This window comes from Channa argus, chromosome 12 (genome assembly GCF_033026475.1).
Source record: "Channa argus isolate prfri chromosome 12, Channa argus male v1.0, whole genome shotgun sequence".
Classification (NCBI taxonomy): Eukaryota; Metazoa; Chordata; class Actinopteri; order Anabantiformes; family Channidae; genus Channa; species Channa argus.
The window spans coordinates 19,074,863-19,094,220 of NC_090208.1; the positions used below are offsets into that span (position 1 = coordinate 19,074,863).

General features: G+C 38.5%; 1 protein-coding gene across 1 annotated transcript; it reads left to right on the plus strand.

Annotated features, from left to right (window-relative positions):
- The first annotated feature begins 1,191 nt into the window (after positions 1-1,191).
- gc2 (guanylyl cyclase 2) lies at positions 1,192-15,053 on the plus strand. Its single transcript, XM_067525375.1, has 24 exons — positions 1,192-2,292; positions 2,932-3,060; positions 3,400-3,579; positions 3,672-3,789; positions 3,909-4,210; positions 4,289-4,420; positions 4,548-4,651; positions 5,807-5,925; positions 6,075-6,159; positions 6,305-6,401; positions 6,575-6,697; positions 7,163-7,243; positions 7,367-7,543; positions 7,746-7,902; positions 7,993-8,142; positions 8,742-8,890; positions 9,351-9,514; positions 9,677-9,869; positions 9,990-10,164; positions 10,347-10,445; positions 10,675-10,769; positions 10,862-10,947; positions 11,155-11,255; positions 13,123-15,053. The coding sequence occupies exons 1-23, from the start codon at positions 1,777-1,779 to the stop codon at positions 11,252-11,254; spliced, it is 3,531 nt and encodes a 1,176-aa protein (XP_067381476.1). The 5' UTR covers positions 1,192-1,776; the 3' UTR covers position 11,255; positions 13,123-15,053.
- Positions 15,054-19,358: the final 4,305 nt, after the last annotated feature.

Consider the following 19,358-nt stretch of genomic DNA (forward strand, 5'->3'; position numbering starts at 1 on the left):
GTTGGAATCAATACAAAAGAGCTTGCTCCAAGGTGTTGGGTGGGATTTGTTTTAAAAAGCTAAATGATGAAATGATGAAGCAGATAATCAAATTAAATTCATCAGTCTTGAAAAAAGGCCATAACAGTGATGCTCACTCTGCAGAAATGTTGTGATGCGCCTTGTTGATTTTATCAAGCCTGACAGTGAAGGAGCTGCAGAAACATAATCTGCTTTGTATTGACCCCAAATTGAGGCGAAAACATGTTTCATTTTGGTTTTTTCTTTTCAGAAAACTTCTCTAATGTTTCCCTAACACACACACACAAAGAATGAGAGAGAGAGAGAGAGATAGAGAGAGAGAGAGAGAGACAAAAGGACGTTTTTCTGTGTGGTGCTGCCCTCTGGCTGTCAGAAGATCATTGCACTGAACCAAAATATGAAAAGTATACATACTACAATTTATTGCTACATTTAAATGACACAAATAATCCTACAAACATATCAAATTTATTTCAAAGAATAGTTTTGTTTTTAATATTTCACCCACACATTATGCATATAAATAAACATTAAAAAATGCACATATACTGTATACAGTTTATAATAGATTAGCTGATGTAAAGTTGGACAACATGCAAACGTATTCAAGTTTGCATGTCTAACAGGACACAACTAGAGAGTAAAATTGCACATAACATTTTGTCATACCTAATAACTAATTATATTAATATTAATAATGGTCATCAGCTTAGTTACTGCAGCTTACAGCCACAAAAGGCCTGATTGGATTTGATTAATCTGACAGGACAGGTCACACACTTACCTAGACATTTACCAGCACCTCTAAGCTCTCACAAAGAGATCCACAAGCTTCAAACCAGCGAACTGTGCTACATATATGTATGTTTTTTCTGACTCTGATTAGCAGAGTTATCTGACAAACTTTCAAAGCTTTTGGCTGTAAACAAAGGGAGAAGTAATGCTTTGGTCCAGAGGTTTCGACTTGGAAAGAAGAGAAGAAGAGACAGGTCCCTCTCTTCATTGTGTGGTAGGAAACCCAAAAGACCCTCCTACACTCAAACAAGTAGAGCTGGATGTTTCACATACAAAATAGTGCATGTGTAATCTGTGGGAAAATATTTTAAAATGTAATTTAAAAGATGAAGTTTCTAGGTTAGTCGACCTATGGACCTCAATGGCTTAGGCAGATTATTTTGCCGTCTACCCTAAGTGGCAATGTGACATGTAAAAATTAAGAATTTTAGACCTAACCTCCTTGATTAGTCATCTTGTGCATAGCATTCGTAAAATTTTTACTCAAGGATTCTGATACAAAATGGACCACTGACCCTGAAATAATTTCTATAGTCACTGACTTTAGAAATCTAAAGTCAGTAAAACTGTTCATTCATTCTGATTTAGATTAGAATATTATTAAAATTTTAAAATTAAATTTTTTTTTCAAATCAGTTTCGCTGTAGTGAGGGTTGTTATGTTAGAAAGCTGTTTTTGCAACACTACAAATACAGACATGGAAACATAAACACTTGGAAACATAAAGTATGTCCTCTAAGGGTCATTGAAGGTCTATTGGTGTGTTAAGAGTTCAAGTAAAGTGGCCACAACAAAACACTTTTCAATATGTCATCTGTCAGTGTAGTATGGTATCTCTACATTAAAATGGAATATATTGAACTACTTTTCTCCAATCCTTTATTTCAGGGAAGCAGCACCTTCCAAATCCGCTCATCTTCCACCTGTTTTTAATAAGCTCTGGAGCTTGTGAATCTTGAGATGCGACGACAGCACTGTGCCTTTGTTTTCTTACCTCAAACATGGAAGCCGACACCAGACAAGTCTCTTGACAATGCCCTATTCTGTTTCTCATTTCTTTATCCCCACTCTTCTCCTTTATCATGTCCTATCAATTATTTCCTTCCATTTCAACTTTATTTTTTATTTTTTCCTTTGGCCTGTTCTTCTACTTTAACCGGTTCTTCTCATCCCTCACATCCCTCACTTTCACGCCACTCTTGTCCCCCTATTCTTCACTGTCTTTCACCTCCTCATCCATTTCCTTCACTCCATATAACTGTCCAGAGGATCCTCCTGGCTTTTTTGGCCTGTCTATTTTTACTGCCTTGCCCAGCCCAGGCCGCCTGGTTTCGTGTCGGGGTGGTGGGGCCCTGGGGGTGTGATCCTCTCTTTGCCAAGGCTCTACCACATGTGGCAGCACAACTTGCTGTGAACCGCATCAATAGGGACCCCCTGCTGTCCTACGCTGCAACATTCGACTATGCTGTGCTGCAGGTACACGCCTGATCTTGGTCTAGTAAACAATAAAGTTATTTAAATCTGTAAATGTTAAAGACATTTTAATAATATGTGTGATGATATACATAAATCACTTGTTGCCACAGTTTAACATCTGTATGTAAAGAGACAAAGCTTTTCTGAATTAGATAAGGGAGCTATGTAGTCTACAAAAGCTGTGCTCAATGTTAAATGGATGTGGGAGCCATCTTGTGTGGTATGTGGTCTGTTTACCTGTGCCTCCTTCAGTGGTTAGTGTTTTTTTTTTGTTTGTTTGTTTGTTTTTGCTAAAACGTTGTTTAAATCATTCCCATCTTCATCAAACTTGAGTAAGATGGGAAAACATTATAAAAAGGAAAGGGGCCTTCATTGAAATAGCAAATAGCTGCCATTACAAAAACTAAAAAACTATAAATATATGAACAGTTTTCCATCAGCTCAGTACAAGATCTGTGAATTCACAGGCTGGCAAACTGCACAAGTACAATTTTACTAACGAAGGTACTGACTTACTATGGCAGCAACACTGATCTAATGTTAGAAAGTCAGAACACAGAAAATTTGAAATTAAACTCTTTGTGACAGAAGTAGGATACAGGTGGATGAGAGCATGTTAACTTTTACTTTACTATTCAGGAGCCATGTGAGACATCAAGGGCATTGGAGGCATTTGTGGGTTTCCATCCAAAAGCTTCAGGGTACATCGGACCAGCCAACCCTGGCTACTGTGATGCTGCTTCAATGTTAAGCAAAGGCTGGAACAAGGTCAGTGATGTTTCAGCGGGACTGGTATTTAAAGGTTTATTTCTACTACATAAATCCACAGTAATGCACTGTTGCCAATAAAGTTGGAATAATTTAGTTATCAGACACATTTTTCCAGTTTTTTGCAAATGTTAAGTGTGGTTTCATTTTCACTGTCATATGTTTGGAAGAGATTGATCAACAAAGTTTTGAGAAGATATACACTTTATCTATCAAGAATAAATCACATTGTCACAATAATTTCCTGAGAAGAAGTTTATTCCAACTTTATGGGCAACATTGTCCTATTACATTTTTTTCCTGCTTTGACATTTTGTAATTTTTCATGTTTTCCTCCAGGCATTGTTTCCTTGGGGTTGTGTTGGCTATGAGTTGGACAGTGTACGGAACCACCCCACCTTTGCGCACTCCATGGCAAAGCCCACCTGGGTTCTGCTCAGTATCATGAGCTACTTCAGGTGGGCCCACATTGGCATCATTTCTTCCTCAGATGACATTTGGGTGGAGACGGCCACCAAGGTTAGAATTTTCTTTTCACATTTGTGAAACTGCGAGAAAAAAACTATTGGTGTCTACTAGCTACCTAGATCCAGCTGTCTCTGTCTCGTCAGGTGGCTGAATCAATGAGAAGCCATGGTCTGCCGGTCAGACTGGTCAGCTTTATGGAGAACACACCTCACGGCATAAGACGAACCCTGGCCAAGGTTCGCAAGATGAGAGAAATACGAGGTCAGTACTGATGAACTACAATACGTACAGTTGATCTGTGATGTGTTCCTGCATGCTATTGCATATATTTATGACAGGTGTTTCAGCAGGTGACACGCTGTATTATTGTTTTTCCCCAGCTGTGATCCTCTGCATGCACTCAGTGCTGATTGGTGGCAAAGTCCAACAGCAGCTTTTAGAGACAGCCTATGATATGCAGATGATTGATGGCTCCCTAGTGTTTGTGCCCTACGATACCCTGCTCTACAGCCTGCCATACCACAACGTGACCTACCCATCTCTGAAAAGCAACAGCAAACTGTTGAGGGCCTATGATGCTGTGCTGACCGTCACCATCGACTCACCTCACTTGTCATTCTATGAGGCCTACAGAGAGGCCATGGAGAGAGGAGAGGTGGCAAAGACACTGAAGCCACAGCAGGTGATGCATGGATCTCTTGCTGCTGAGATCACCTTGTATAAGGAAGATCAAATTAATGCCTCTTTGTGTGCCTCGCAGGTGTCTCCTCTGTTTGGCACCATCTACAGCTCAGTCCTCTTCATGGCTCATGCAGTGCACCGGGTTCGAGAGTCTGGGGAGTGGATGTCTGGAGGAAACCTGGTGCAACACACCCGCAACCTGGCCTTCGAGGTGATAGAAATCAATCACAGAAAACAGAAAAAGTGCCAAAATAAAAAAGAGAAAAAGAAGACTTGCAGCATATTCTATGAAAAATCTGTTTGCCAAAAAAGAATAATAACAGCATATCATGTTGCAGGGCTTCAGCTACCCAGTCAAAACCAACAGTTCTGGAGTGTCTCTGCTAAACTACCTCATTCTGGACACAGATGGACTTTCTTGGAAGCTGAAACCAACGTACAGGTACATGAAGACTGATACTGACTGTTTTCTTATAACACAGCTCGACCAATAGGCATATACAGTGCATCCAGAAAGTATACACAGCGCTTAATTTTGTTATGTCACAGCCTTGTTGCAAAATACATCAAATTCAATATTTTCCTAAAACAATATTTGATTAGAAACAATATCCTATACTGATAATGTGAAAATGTATTAAATGCATTAAAAATCAACCGAAAAAAATCACATGTACATAGGTTTTCACAGCTGTTGTTGTTTATTTTGTTGAAGCACCTTTAGCACCAATTACAGCCTCAAGTCTTTTTGACTATGATGCTACAAGCTTGGCATAACTGTTTTTAGGCAGTTTTCATTCTTCTTTGCAGTACCTCTCAAGCTCCATCAGGTTGGATGTGGAGCGTCGGTGCACAGTCATTTTCAGATTTCAGATCGAGTTCAAGTCTGGGCTCTGCCTGGGCCAAACAAGGACATTCACAGAGTTGTCCCACAACCACTCCTTTGTTATCTTGGCTGTGTGTTTACCAGAGACCAGAGACCAGAGAATTTTGTTTCTCGTGGTCTGCGAGTCCTTAACGCGGTCTGTCATGTGCCTTTAACAGAGGACTGGTTTCCGTCTCGCCACTCTACCATACTGGCCTGATTGGTGGAGTGCTGCAGAGATGGTTGTTCCTCTGGAAAGTTCTCCTGTCTCCACTGAAAAATGCTGGAGCTCTTTCAGAGTGACCATTGGGTTCTTGGTCACCTACAGCTCAATTTTAAGTGTCATGGCAAAGGCTGTAAAAACGTTTCGTATGTCCATGGGATTTTTCATTTTTTATTTTTTATAAATTTGCAAAGGTCTCAAGCCAGCTTCTTTCGCAATCCATTTTGGAATAAGGCCGTAACATAATAAACTCTGGAACCAGTTAAGCACTGGGAATTTTTTCTGGATGCGCTTTAAGTAAACTTTTAATAAAAAATCGTGGTGGGAAGGAAAATCAAAAAAAAGATTCAATATTGATCAAAAACATTAAATAGCAATTTGTTTTGTTTGAGGTTGTAGGCTGTGTTTTTGCTGTATTGAACTGCATTATATTTTCCCATATTATTTGTCCCCCTTTAAAAAGAAACAAAAACGTATAGTAGTAAAATTTAAATGCTGTAATGGTTAAGCATTGATATGGAGGCCAATATGGTGCGCTTCCTTGGGCAAGACATCCATTTCCCTCACGGCTATGGACCCAGGAAAGACTCATCCTGCTGGTTTACTCCAGGGGTCATCTGCTCAGGGGGTGAGGAACAAAACTTACACCTACACACACACACACACACACACACACACTCACACCTACACACACAAGCACGAATACTATTTTTGCCACTTATGATTGTGTTTGTATTGTTATATAATTTTTTCTAACCTCCTCTCTTTCTGCTCCAGGAGTAGATTTGCTCTCGACCATCAGCATGTTCATTGGAGCAGTTTCCTTCTCTGTTTTTGCTGTGGTGTTGATTTACTATATCAGGTACAATGTCAGTAGAAACCTTATGTTGTGTTATTTGACCTAATAGGTTTGGAAAATCAATATGAATTCTAAGTTAAATTAAAAAAATAAATATAAATAAAGCTTTCTGTTTCTCAATAATGGATCACTCACTCTTGTTGCCTAGGCGACGGATCAATCAGATTCGACTTGTTCGGGGTCCAAACAAGATCTTACTGACTCTGGCTGATGTCACATTTATAAACCCATCGCTTAGCAATAAGGTCATTGTCTACTTTACCTTACTTTTTATAGTTTCTCTTTATTTCCCTTACAATAACTAAAGGTTCCTATGGTGAGAACACTTCTATGTGTGTAACTTTAAAAATACTCGAACTAGAAGGAGAAGAAACTAAAACGATAACCATTGTTACCTCCTGAACTTCACTGCCTGCAGAAGCTGAGTCTAGATGACAGCAGGGCTAGTGGCATGAAAAGTGTTTCAGAATGCAGCATCACCTCACCAATCTCCACCCAATCCCCAGCCACCTACGAGAACTCCAATGTCGTCATTTATGAGGTGAAACAGCAACAACATCTTCCCAAACATCTGTGAAAAATCTCGATCATTCAGGTCACAGGTTACCCTAAAGGCACTGACTTGCTTGAAACCCTTGAAGACATTTTATCTATTATCCAAAAGGCTTCATCATTTCAGTCATAATTTGATGGCAACATGTAAATAGGTTTTTGTTCACACTGAGTCAAAGTGTAAATGACTGTGGAACCACCCAAGTGCCTCACATCCATTGTTGAGGGAGGGTTGTCCAGTTGGACATAAATGGCCTTCTTTACTCCTCTTTCAAACCATCTAACTTCTCTATCCAGAATGTCATTATTTTTAAAAATCCCAAGCAGGTCCAGTTGCCACTATGTAGCACTTTTGGGGTACGATCCATATTAGTCCTTTCTAAATTGTTAAGAGTGCAGAAAACAAGACTGTTAAGTTAATTGTTTTTTGGGGTTTTTTTTTGGTCTTCTCCAGGGTGACTGGGCATGGCTGAAGAGACTCCCTAATGGGACATTTAGCAGTATCAACCCAAAAACAAGCGATGTGTTTGAGCTGGTGCGTAAGCAAGAGAAAAGTATAAATTAACATCCACTGGTTCTTATGTATCATAGCATGAGCCATGAGAAAGACAACTAACATGTAAATAATTAGTCAAACGAAACATTTTTCTGTCTGCAGATGAAGGACATGCGTCACGAGAACCTTAATCCCTTCCTGGGTTTTTTTCATGACTGTGGCGTTTTCGCAATTGTGACTGAGTTCTGCTCCAGAGGCAGCCTCGAGGACCTGCTGCTGAATGAAGATGTCAAGCTCGACTGGATGTTCAAGTCCTCTCTGCTACTGGATCTAATTAAGGTGAATGGGAATTAGATTGTATTGACAAGTGTTTCTGATATGAGACAGTAAGTCTTATTAACCATGAAATCATTTTAAAGCATGAATTCATTGCTGGAGAAAGTTTTATTTTCATTGCAAGGAATTTAAAATTTTCCATTAATTTCCTAAATTTTAAATTGTTTAGGTTATTGAAAACAATCCAGTCTGTTTTCTTACTAAGGGTATGAAGTACCTACACCACCATGGAGTATGCCACACTCGTCTTAAGTCCCGTAACTGTGTGGTAGACGGGCGCTTTGTCCTGAAGATCACAGACTTTGGCTACAACGAGGTTCTGGAGGCTCAGAGGTTCCCTTACATTGAACCCCTTGCAGATGGTAAGAGAACAGAAGAAGCTACGAGCCAGTGTCACTTACTGTACAAGTTGTCACTACAGAAGAAAATGAATACAGTTCTGTGTGTTCCAGAGTTGCTGTGGACGGCTCCAGAGATCCTGAGAAGCGGGTACCCGGGGCTCCATGGTACTCTACATGGTGATATATACAGCTTTGCTATCATCATGCAGGAGGTGGTGATCAGAGGGCCTCCATTCTGCATGCTGGACCTGTCTGCTTCAGGCAAGACAACAAACCAATGAATGCAGGATGAGAGAAATGATATGAAAGACAGAAACTAAGAGTTGAACCATAGAACCTCTCCTGCCTCTATACTACATCTTCGAACAAATTGCGCAACTGGATGTTATATTAATAGCAATCTTACATACATTTATCTTGCTCATAAGTGGTTACTACTTTGATCCAGAACATTTCTGCAAATATTACGCAGATTCTTCCATAAAGGAAATCTATTCATTCAAATAGTTGTGGTCCCCTGATGATGAATCCTAATGATGTCAGTGGGCCACAATGAAAATAGACATTCATGTTAGGTGACTTTTTTACTTTATAACTTGGCTCTTCATCTAGTTACATCATCATTTCAAAATTTCTAACCTCTTGATGTTAATTGATGAAAGGTCAAATCATCTCATCTCTAGGGTACATCTTCCTTTCCGATATATATTCCTAATGAAATGCTGGCATGGTTAAAGCAACTACGAGCATTGACCACAAACACACACACACACACACACACACACACACACACACACACACACACACACATACACTCACACACACACAGGAGCTGATATTTCTCTGTGATTGTGTTTTAGACATAATAGAGAAGCTCCGTAAGCCTCCACCCCTGTGCCGTCCATTGGTCAGTCCTGACTATGCTCCATCAGAGTGCATCCAGCTGATGAAACAGTGCTGGACCGAACAACCAGACAAGAGACCCAGCTTTGATGAGATCTTTGACCAGGTAGGATGGTTTAAATATCTGATGTTGATACTATTCGACAGCTTGTTCCAAGAACAGATATTACAATTTCAGATCATGATTATGTGTTGACTTTAAAAATAGTTACAGGTATATGTGACAAAATGTCTGGTGCAACTGAGCAACTTTACCCTTTCAGTACAAAAATTACATTTTCTGTAATTATTCTGGAGTAATTTTACCTACTTTTCAATGGCTCAGTTAATATATCAGTGTGTAGTTAATATACTTCTGGAGACTTTGCTTTACTTCGATGCTGTTTTTTCATGATTCTAAAATTCTTAAATATTTAAATTATGAACAAAAAATTGTAGTTGTAGCATTTTAAAGGAAAATTGTCTATGTTGTGGAATCACTTGTTGTAGAACGCACATGCTTATCCTCAGATAATCAGCATCTTGTTGTGTTTTGTCTTCTGTGTGTTTCTTTCCTTTCCACTTAGTTCAAAAACATAAACAAAGGGAAGAAGACCAACATCATAGACTCCATGCTGAGGATGCTGGAGCAGTACTCATCTAATCTTGAGGAGCTGATCAGAGAGAGGACAGAGGAGCTGGAAATTGAGAAACAAAAGACAGAGAAGCTGCTAACTCAGATGCTCCCTCCGTAAAAACACTTGTACTTTGTAGGAAATACTATGTCTAGTTAATTAAAACATTAAATTTTTTGTTAAGAAAAGTCTGCTACAATGACCTGAAGACTTTAAAACACTAAATTTCAATACATTTCATAGCACATTTTCAAATAGTGTTTTTCTCTTTTCCCCAGGTCCGTGGCAGAGGCTTTGAAGGTCGGCGGTGTTGTCGAACCGGAGCATTTTGACAGCGTTTCACTTTACTTCAGCGACATTGTTGGCTTCACTACCATCTCAGCCAACAGCGAACCCATCGAGGTGGTTGACCTTCTCAACGACCTCTACACACTCTTTGACGCCATCATAGGAAATCATGATGTCTACAAGGTGCTGTGGTTTAACCTCTTTGATTAAGTTCTATTAATAAAAAACTGTGGCCTTACACATCAAATATCATTTCTCATCATGACAGATGGCTTCTCATCATTCTGTTGTGTTCTGCTTCAGGTGGAGACGATTGGTGATGCTTACATGGTGGCATCAGGTGTTCCCGTCCCTAACGGCAACCGTCACGCTGCAGAAATTGCTAACATGGCCCTTGACATCCTGAGCGCTGTGGGTACCTTCAAAATGAGACACATGCCTGACGTTCCTGTCAGGATACGTATAGGTCTGCACACAGGTGAGAGACCATGATGTTTTACTACTGCTAAGAAAAGAGATCTGTACGAAGTAGAAATGATTACACTGTAAATAATTCACACAATAACTAAAAAAGCTACAGTTACCTCTGTAATAAAATACTAGCTCTAACTTACCTATGTCAAGTAGTAATAGGTTTGTGTCTATGTGTTTGTTTTTTAGGTCCATGTGTAGCAGGTGTGGTGGGTCTCACAATGCCTCGCTACTGTCTGTTTGGAGACACAGTGTACACTGCCTCTCGTATGGAGTCCAGTGGGATGCGTAAGCTACAGACATACAAAAAAACAGGACTGAAAAATGTACTGAGTAACTGTAAGGAATTCTAGAGCATAACCATCTGTTCTGAGAGTGGATTAAATCTAACTGGTGCTGTCAATTGAGTGAAATATTTGATGCTATGTGCGGATTCCCATATACAGTACTTTCTTGTTCTAACTTTAGTTTATTTCCAGCATCATGTGAATTATTATATGTTTTTTGTGTGCTGCAGCCTACAGGATCCACATCCATGAGAGCACAGTGAAGGTCCTGCGCCACCTAAATCTTGGCTACAAGCTAGAATTAAGAGGCAGGACAGAAGTCAGGGTATAACTCTCCATCCTGATTCAAGCTCTGAACCACATGATCCGATATAAACAAAAGACAATTTTTCTCAATGTCTCTGTCTTCTTTTTCAGGGTAAAGGTGTAGAAGAGACCTACTGGCTTGTTGGCCGAGAAGGATTTACCAAACCTCTCCCTGTTCCTCCACAACTCAAGCCTGGGTAGGAGCAGCACACACACACACACACAGACAGCAGCTGTGTGTGTGTGTGTGTGTGTGTGTGTGTGTGTGTGTGTGTGTGTATGTGTGTTTGTGTTTGTGTGTGTTTGTGTGTGTGTGTGTGTGTTTGTGTGTGTGTGTGTGTGTGTGTGTGTGTGTGTGTGTGTGTACGTGTGCTGTGTTCACGCTGTACACTTCGTTCCAACAGGCAAATGGCCCATGGGCTCCAGATGGCCGAGATAGCCCAGTACAAGAAACGGAAAGCCGAGAAACAACAGCAGGAACAACTTGCAAAGAAGAAAAACTGAGGTAATGTTATGCATTATAAAATGTATAACATTACTGACTTGGTTGGCAGCGTGACTCGTCCTTTGGCAAACATAGTTTGGGGACTTGTTAACATGAACAGTCTCAAGGTGGGATAGCAGTTTTTTTGCATTTAGTTGCATCTTGAACACAAATCGTTCAAAGGTTAGGTGACAATCTCAGCCACAGCTTTTTAAGCATAACATTACTTGTTTGCTTTGGAAATGTTTACATTTTGTTAAATTATCAGTGAATCAAATCAAATTAGCTTCTTGTGACTTTAGATCAAATTTCAAAATAAAATAATGGTTAAGCAGAACTGCTTTCCACTGATGGTTTTTGTTAAAGGTTATTTAACAGATTCTTATGGTATTTCATGTTGATCCTGTATTTATTTAAGATGCAATTTAATGCAAGTGAAACATAACAACATCTAGAGGCAGTTCAAGTGAGAGATGTGGGGATTTTACCATAAAATACCTACTTTGTCAGAGGAGAGAAACAATTATTTTTTAATTGTTGGTCGCAGACAAAACTCAGTTCTTCTACTTTACAAGTGTTTTGTTCTCTAAAAGTCCCTTCAGCTTTTCACAACGTCGCTGCTGTTGCTTGAAAACCTTTAAGCTATGTTATGGTATCCTTAATATACCTGTGAAAAACAGTTTTCCATTTAAAGGCCATTGGTCAACTCAGCTACTGCAGAGAACTCCTGAAACTGGCATAGGACTTGTGTGGGAATCTACCACAGGGAGCTTTTCACCCAATGGCAGCAATGTGCAAAAGCTGACCTGGGCTAAAGTGAAACGTCAAAAATGGTTTCTGTGCAGCAGTGTCCTTCAACGCACATACTGTATAGCATTTCCATATGAGGGAACAGATGCAACATTGTCTGCAGTGAAGGGATAGCTTCTGTTGGAATATTATAGATAAATGTAATGTACATGTAGACAATTACATATTTGGAGAAAACAAAACAGTTATAGACTAAAATAGAAACTTAATAGGTTCATAATACTAAACAGTCTCACAGAGAAAGACTGAGCCTTTTTACATTAGCAGCATCATTTAGATATAATCAAGGTCCAGTGTAGTTTCTCCCCTTTTCATAAAATTAACATGGGGATGAAATTTCCATACAGACGTCCTGAAAACAGATGATAACGTGTCTTAGTGCCCGACTAAATTTTTCATGTGGGGCAGGTTGCATCTGTTCAGCTCTTGGGTTTCAAAAAGACTAACTAGGATTCCCCATATTAGGACACTGTCACCATAATTACCTCATAGTCATGTATGCAGACTTGCCTTCCATTGTTTAAAATTATTAATTAAATTATTGCTTGGTCTTTCCATATTCGACCTTGTGGATTTCTATACAAGCTACTGGTCAATAATTACATTTTCCTCTTTGTCCAAGTCATGTTTGTCTACTTAAATGAGCAGTTTGGCATTTTGGGAAATATGCTTGTTCACTTACTAAGATGAGAAGAATCCATACTGTTCTCACATCAAGGAGTTCTGTACAAACCTGGAGCCAAGAAGTGCTTTCCTTTGCTTAGCAGAGGCTGGACACACAGGGAAAAGGTTGCCTGATGCAATTGCCTGAAAAAATATTTTTTATTTTTATTTTCACCCTTCTTGCAATCTAATCACTAAGTTATATTAATTGACTGTAGGTACATAAGTACAATGGTAAGTCTCAATATGAAACCAAATATTTCCCAAATGTTCAGCTGTTTCCTAATGGAATCCATTTTTGTGTATTTGAGGGTATAGCAGTTTTCTTTTCCCATGTTGCATTAATATTCTGTCTGTATTTCTTCCCTTATTCATCCATCTCTCCCCCGACTCTGATTCCCGTCCATCCTCTCAGCATCACATCGGACGAGTCCAAGAGCATGAAGCAGGTGTTTCACAAGGCAGTGAAGAAGATCTCCCACGTCCGTGTTGTGACTCAGCTGTATACACCTTATGAGGACGACAACGTCATGATGTCTCACCACTGACTGGACTGTAGTGCACAGATTGGTCTGGACTGGACAGACATGCATGTTCACTGCTACTGTAGGCCTGATTGTCTGCGCAAAACCTGACCTATCACATTGAAGAATGATCTGTGAACCGTGGCAAAACAGAACATAAAGTGTCATTTACATCAGTATTTTAACTGTGAATAATTCTGAGATTTCCTCTGTCCCAGTGACCATCCACTGAGAAACAATACCTCAAATAGGCCAGTGAAAGATTAACAGCAGTAGTCACTGTGTGCATGTATTAACAGCTTGTCTTGTGTGGAACTATGTATAGAGGTCGCAGAATGATGACTTAGCAAACTGGGGATCTATAAAAGGGGCCCGTCATCAGCAGAACAACACATCTAATCTCTCATTCATTTATTCCTCTTTCTTCACTTCCCTGTTAAAGAAGAAAAAAGGGAAGGTAAATGGGGCGTGAAAACTAAAGGCTCATAACAATATAGATTTACAATTTTAATGTTTTCATGAGATAGTAAATAGTTTAATTTCTCATGCATATAAGTTTGTTTTTCTTACTTCAGTAGGAGAAAATGTTTCTTCTAGTTCTACTAGTCTCCTCACTGACTACATACATGCTGCTATGTAGAATATTATTTGCAAATAAAATGAATGTGTGTTGTTTCTAAATTATATCTTATGACCTCATGTGGTGTAAATTAATTATTTGAATATGATCTCAAAAAATTTGTTTAGTTTACACACATTATATTTTGGAAGATTTTATTAATAACAGTATTAGGTTAAAGTATTATTTTTGCTATCAAACATGCAATAAATCTTTCACACTTCAGTATGATGACTCTGAGCGTCACTACATCTCTGCAGTGTGATAGTGAAACTAATTATTAAAAAAACTCACAGCGCCCTCTACAGACCTACAATATAATAAAGGGAGCGTGTGAAAGCTTCAGATGGTATCCTGGAAGCTGTGGAGGATTATTCCTGCTGATCCCGTGTGTGTTTGTGCGCGCGCACATATTTGCAAGGATGTCAAACTCTTTTCCTACCTCCAAAGTCTAATATGTCCATGATGCCCTTTAAAATAAATTGTCACTGAGATCAAATGCAAAATAAATTTCTTGGTAACTGTTGCTTATTACTTTTTCGGAGACCACTTGTCTTTTCTCTTTAGTATTTGCAGTGCTCAACTTTATTGCGTTTGAATCTTATGGGAAAAAAATCAATATTAAGCAATATGTTAAAATATATTCTGATTTTAAGTAAAATTTAAAAGGAAAAGAGTAAAAATGCTGTGCCACATTTAGTGGATAAAAATTAAACAATTGGATGCATAAAGACAAAAAACAAATGTTTGGTTTTTTTGCAGTAATTAAACAGCTCATCTAAAAAAGTGAAGGTGCAGAATGCAACAGGGATTGTTATCTTAAGTAAAATCACTATGGATGTCAGGATATTGATATATATTTTTTGTATTATATTGTGACTGATTACAAGACTGTAAAAGTTTGGCCACAGGTTTTGCAAATAAAATGTGTTTCTTTGGGCAGTACGTTTCTATTTTAGCCGCTGTGTTAACTAATTTGAAAATGCGACTTCAGAGGAGACACGTGTGTCTCAGCAAATGAGAAAAACTGTAATCAGTAAGATGGTCAGCAGACGATGGCTAATGACAGGTTCTTTAAATCATGATCATATACAAAAACCGTCATTAATATCAATCTACATGCTCTATAGACATTCAATCCACATGTCAGTGTGAAAGGGTTTCAATCATTTGATTTCATTGTTTATGTTTGTAATGCAGATGTACATGCAATATGTAAAAGTTTCAGGCTTATAAAAGCATTTTTAATAAACTTGATTTATTCAGCAAGGTTTTCCCTGGGAGACCAGTATTCACACCGGGGTCTTGTGCAGTTTAAATCACAATAGACATCAAAATTTAGAGAATTTTGTCACCACCAAGCTGTTTGGTGCCTTGCCTATGTTTTGTTCACATCAGTATTTTTTTCAAAAACATGAAGCTCACACTGGTCCAGCACACTGAAATGTGTTTATGCATACATTTCATATTCATCGGATGTAAAGCTAAGTGGTCAGCAAAGAAACCAAATGTAGGTTTGTACTTACTGTAAGCAAAGTATAATGCACTGACTGCAACTTGAGAATTTTTTGTTCACTTTTACAATACATATAATATATATCTTTAATATCAAACACAGTAGGTGTAGAGGTCAGAATGTTACTCTGTATAAAAAACATTTTTAAAACATCCAGGATTAAATATTTTCTGTGTTTGCAGATATTATCAACCAGTTCTGATAAAGGTAAATAAACTATGTCTGTTTAAACCGCAATGTCAAAAGCAGCAGCAACTGTGCTTATACTGAAATAGCAGACTGAGTGTGTAACAAAGAAAATCATGCCTTCCTTTGTGTTTCCCGTGTGTGTGTGTGTGTGTGTGTGTGTGTGTGTGTGTGTGTGTGTGTTTGTGTGTGTGTGTGTGTGTGTGTGTGTGTGTGTGTGTGTGTGTGTGTGTGTGTGTGTGTGTGTTTCAGCTTTGTTGGCTCTGCTTCTTTGTTGCAAGTACAATAGAAGCAGAGGGTTTTATGCTAAGACTCAAACCTGACCAGCAGAGTGTGCTGCATCATGGAAGCAGTCGGACTGGAGTCTATTCATAGTGGGAAAGACATTAAATAAGGAAAAAGTGAGTAAGCTTATGTCAGCAAATTTAAGATTGTAATTTAAAATGTAAAGTAAAACAAACATATAGCACCAAACTAACAAACAGTTAAAGCAGTCAAATTTCACCAAATCACTTGTGAGGTTTTAAATGTAACACTTTTTTACAAAAATAAATATAAAAATTACACCAGACAAAATGTGTAATAAATACAGAAAATAGATACAGATAATAAATATGTCTAAGGATATATAGAAAAAAATACTTGACATTATAGACATAATTCATGCATAATAAAGAATGTCGTAAAAATTTGTAACATGATAATAATCAAAAACTCTCTTCCTTCAAGGCAATCTGAACTAATTTTTTATTATTCAAGTGCCACTTAAACTTTATTAGCAGCTTAGATTAACTTCTCCAAAACAAGTCTTTCATGGCTAAACTCCGCATTGAAGAAAGTTGCGGTTGCCAATTTTGTTCCCAAACTCACAAAATCAAAATAATATTTAGTTGACATTCAAATACAACTAAACTCCCTCCTGTGTGTCTGCACACCCGGACAACTGAGGTCAATGATTGCCCAAAGCACTGATGCATTTCAACCAAATAAATGACTAATGCAAGACCAAAAATTTGCATGACTGAGCATACACAGTTTTACTCACACTAGCACTGACACGCAAACACTTAAACACATGCAAATACACACCTAGCCCACATGCACAGTCTCTTTATTCTGTCTTCTTGATCACAATACAATTCAAACAGTGTCTTAAATGTCATGAAATCAGCAACAAACACCAGCTTGTTTTATTCAAAAGCTGAGTGGTTGACTGGACCACACCTATTATCTGGAAAATTACTCAGGATGATGCATGAGAAAACTGTTGTGCAAAGTCTGTCTAAAGAATTTCAGGGGTATGCTTTCAAGTTTCTGCAGAATCTGAAATCCTCCATTAATATTAAAATTGAGACAGAAAAAGGGTAAAGGTTGAAAGCTCCATGAGTTCAGCTGTGCTCACAGCAGCAGAGTTAGCAGATGTATGCCTGAAAGGTTGAATGGCTTTCGTGGGTTTGATTGCTCTCATGCCAGGCGGAGGTTAGCAGAACCAGGCTTCCTTTGAAAAGCAGCTGATACTTCCCTAGGGGAGTGTTGGGTTGCCCATCAGCTCGACTGGTAGCTAGCCGTCATTGTGAGAGAAACTGGAGGCCAGTCACAAAGCTTTTTTCCATTGCACGAGGTGAAAGGGTATGAGAGAGTAACAAGCACAAGAAGATTAATGGATGATAACCTTTTTCATATTTTGTGTCAATAAAGCATGATTTTTCCAAAGGTTACCCAAACTGCGCCATTCGTATTGCTTTGGTCAAACTAGTTAAGCCCGGCTTAAAAGTTTGACAGAGGATGTTGATTATATGATGTGCCATTTTAGTCTGTCGTGTGAGTAAATAACATTTTCATCCAACAAATTTGATTTTCAGCCAAGATGCTTCAGTAGCCACCAACAACAGCTGCATGATTTTTTCCGATATGATCTAGGCACTATATTAATTAATAGTTGTTATTTAGGCATGTCAACAGCTGTGACACGCAGATGTTTTCTGACCAGTTTTAGCTGCTTTATTCATATGGATGTATTTGTTGTTGTGTAGCTCTTTTGCTAAGGAAAATACTGAATCCCTGCTTTTATTTCTGCCAAACAATGTACAGCAGTGTTACAAGGCTTTGATATTAACTTCTAAGATTATAGTAGGCCTATGTCTAAAACTAACTTCACAGCTTGTTAAACCAAAATGTATTTATTTCCACATAATACAGAAGAAACTAAATATTAGTATGACAGCATTTGTGCCTTTGGCTAAACATGTCCCAGACAAGCTCTGTTCAAAATTACCAAAGATAAAATCATGCTCACATTGTCCATTCAGTGGCTGTCAGTAATGCACTTTGAACCTCAAAGTTCGATGCATAGAAAAGTAGACACTGAAACATCTCAAAACTTTCAACAACTGGGAAAATATCTGCTGAAAAGAATTGTGTAATATGATTTAAACAACCTCAACACCAACAAAATGCAGCAACAAGAAACTGTATTTTCCCAAGGTATTTATAAATGTAATAATTTATATGACAGCATTACACACACTATGCATAGACAGTAGTATATTGCATTAATAGCAAATGACTTCGGACACATTTACAGTGACAGATTCAGAGGCAGACTCAGACAGGTGGTCTTGAGTTCCACTTGTAAAATCTGGCACCATATGTGTCAGGGTGAAGGGTATGGATGCACTACACATGATCCCACTTATGATACTGAAATGTGTTTTGGATAAAATGTACCAGCAAATTGTTGCATGCAAAGTGTAGTAGAGGCAGAGAAGGCCGAGGATGGCATTCTCCATGGTGTGGAAGATCACAGATACCTCCCCTGGGCAGACACGGGAGTACTCCTCGATTACTCTATCTAGGTTCCCGTGGAAAACACAGCAGGGGACTGAATCTCCCTGATCGCAAATGCATGCTGTCTTTATAAGCATTTAGTGCCACATTTAGCTGCCCTAAGGTGAAAAACAAAACAAAAACAATGTAATATTAGTCTTGGAGATGAGAGGTCCAAATGTCCACGACCAAATGTGGTGGTCAGCGGATGCCATAGATGGCATGGTATTTACAAACCTGGATTTTGGCTGAAATCATCACATGTGCCAAAGCGGGCAGGCCTTTTGAGGTCATCACAGATGGCTTTACCTTTGCTGACACTGTGGTTCACCAGTAACCAAACTCACCATTGGCATCTCACATGATTGAAACAGCAATGCGCTTTAGTAAACCTCATGCCCTGTAGGCAAGAGGTCCCCCATTTTGACATCTGTTATAAATATTTGTATGCTCAGTATACAGAAAAACATTGACGCAAACTTTTATGTACAGGTGAAAGTATGAAAAGAAGAAATGATAATATACACGTGTTAAATTGTGGGAGATAGTACAAGTTAAAGCTTTAGTGAACCCAAAGACTTTGAGGTTATGTGTGTTCATTTACTAACTTCCACCACTCAGAAAACACTGATTATACTGTGTTCATTGTAGTAAGACGTTTGTCCATTTCTTCACAGAATGCAGTCTGACATAGGGTAATAATTGTGTTACAATTGGGTGAGGACGTTTTTGAGGGTTATTATTACTATTATTATCATTATATGTAGTAGTTTAACAAGTAACAACACAAAATTCTGTATGTACTATAGCTGTTTATACTATATGTTTGCATCAAAAACAGCAGAGTTGCTTGTGATTTCCCCTGTCAGATCAATATATTGGCAACAATATTTCTTCCTGATAAATATTGCTTTTACATTGTTGCATGTATACAACACTCATAAGGTCATTCATAAGCGACAATATTTACATGTTTTAAC

What these genes read in the sequence shown, in the direction of transcription:
- gc2 (XM_067525375.1), top strand. Translation starts at nt 1,777, where the DNA reads ATGCGACGACAGCACTGTGCCTTTGTTTTCTTACCTCAAACATGGAAG. An exon ending in TGCTACTGGATCTAATTAAG is followed by an intron (nt 7,544 to 7,745) that starts GTGAATGGGAAT and finishes TTTCTTACTAAG; the next exon opens with GGTATGAAGTACCTACACCA. An exon ending in CCTCCACAACTCAAGCCTGG is followed by an intron (nt 10,948 to 11,154) that starts GTAGGAGCAGCA and finishes TCGTTCCAACAG; the next exon opens with GCAAATGGCCCATGGGCTCC.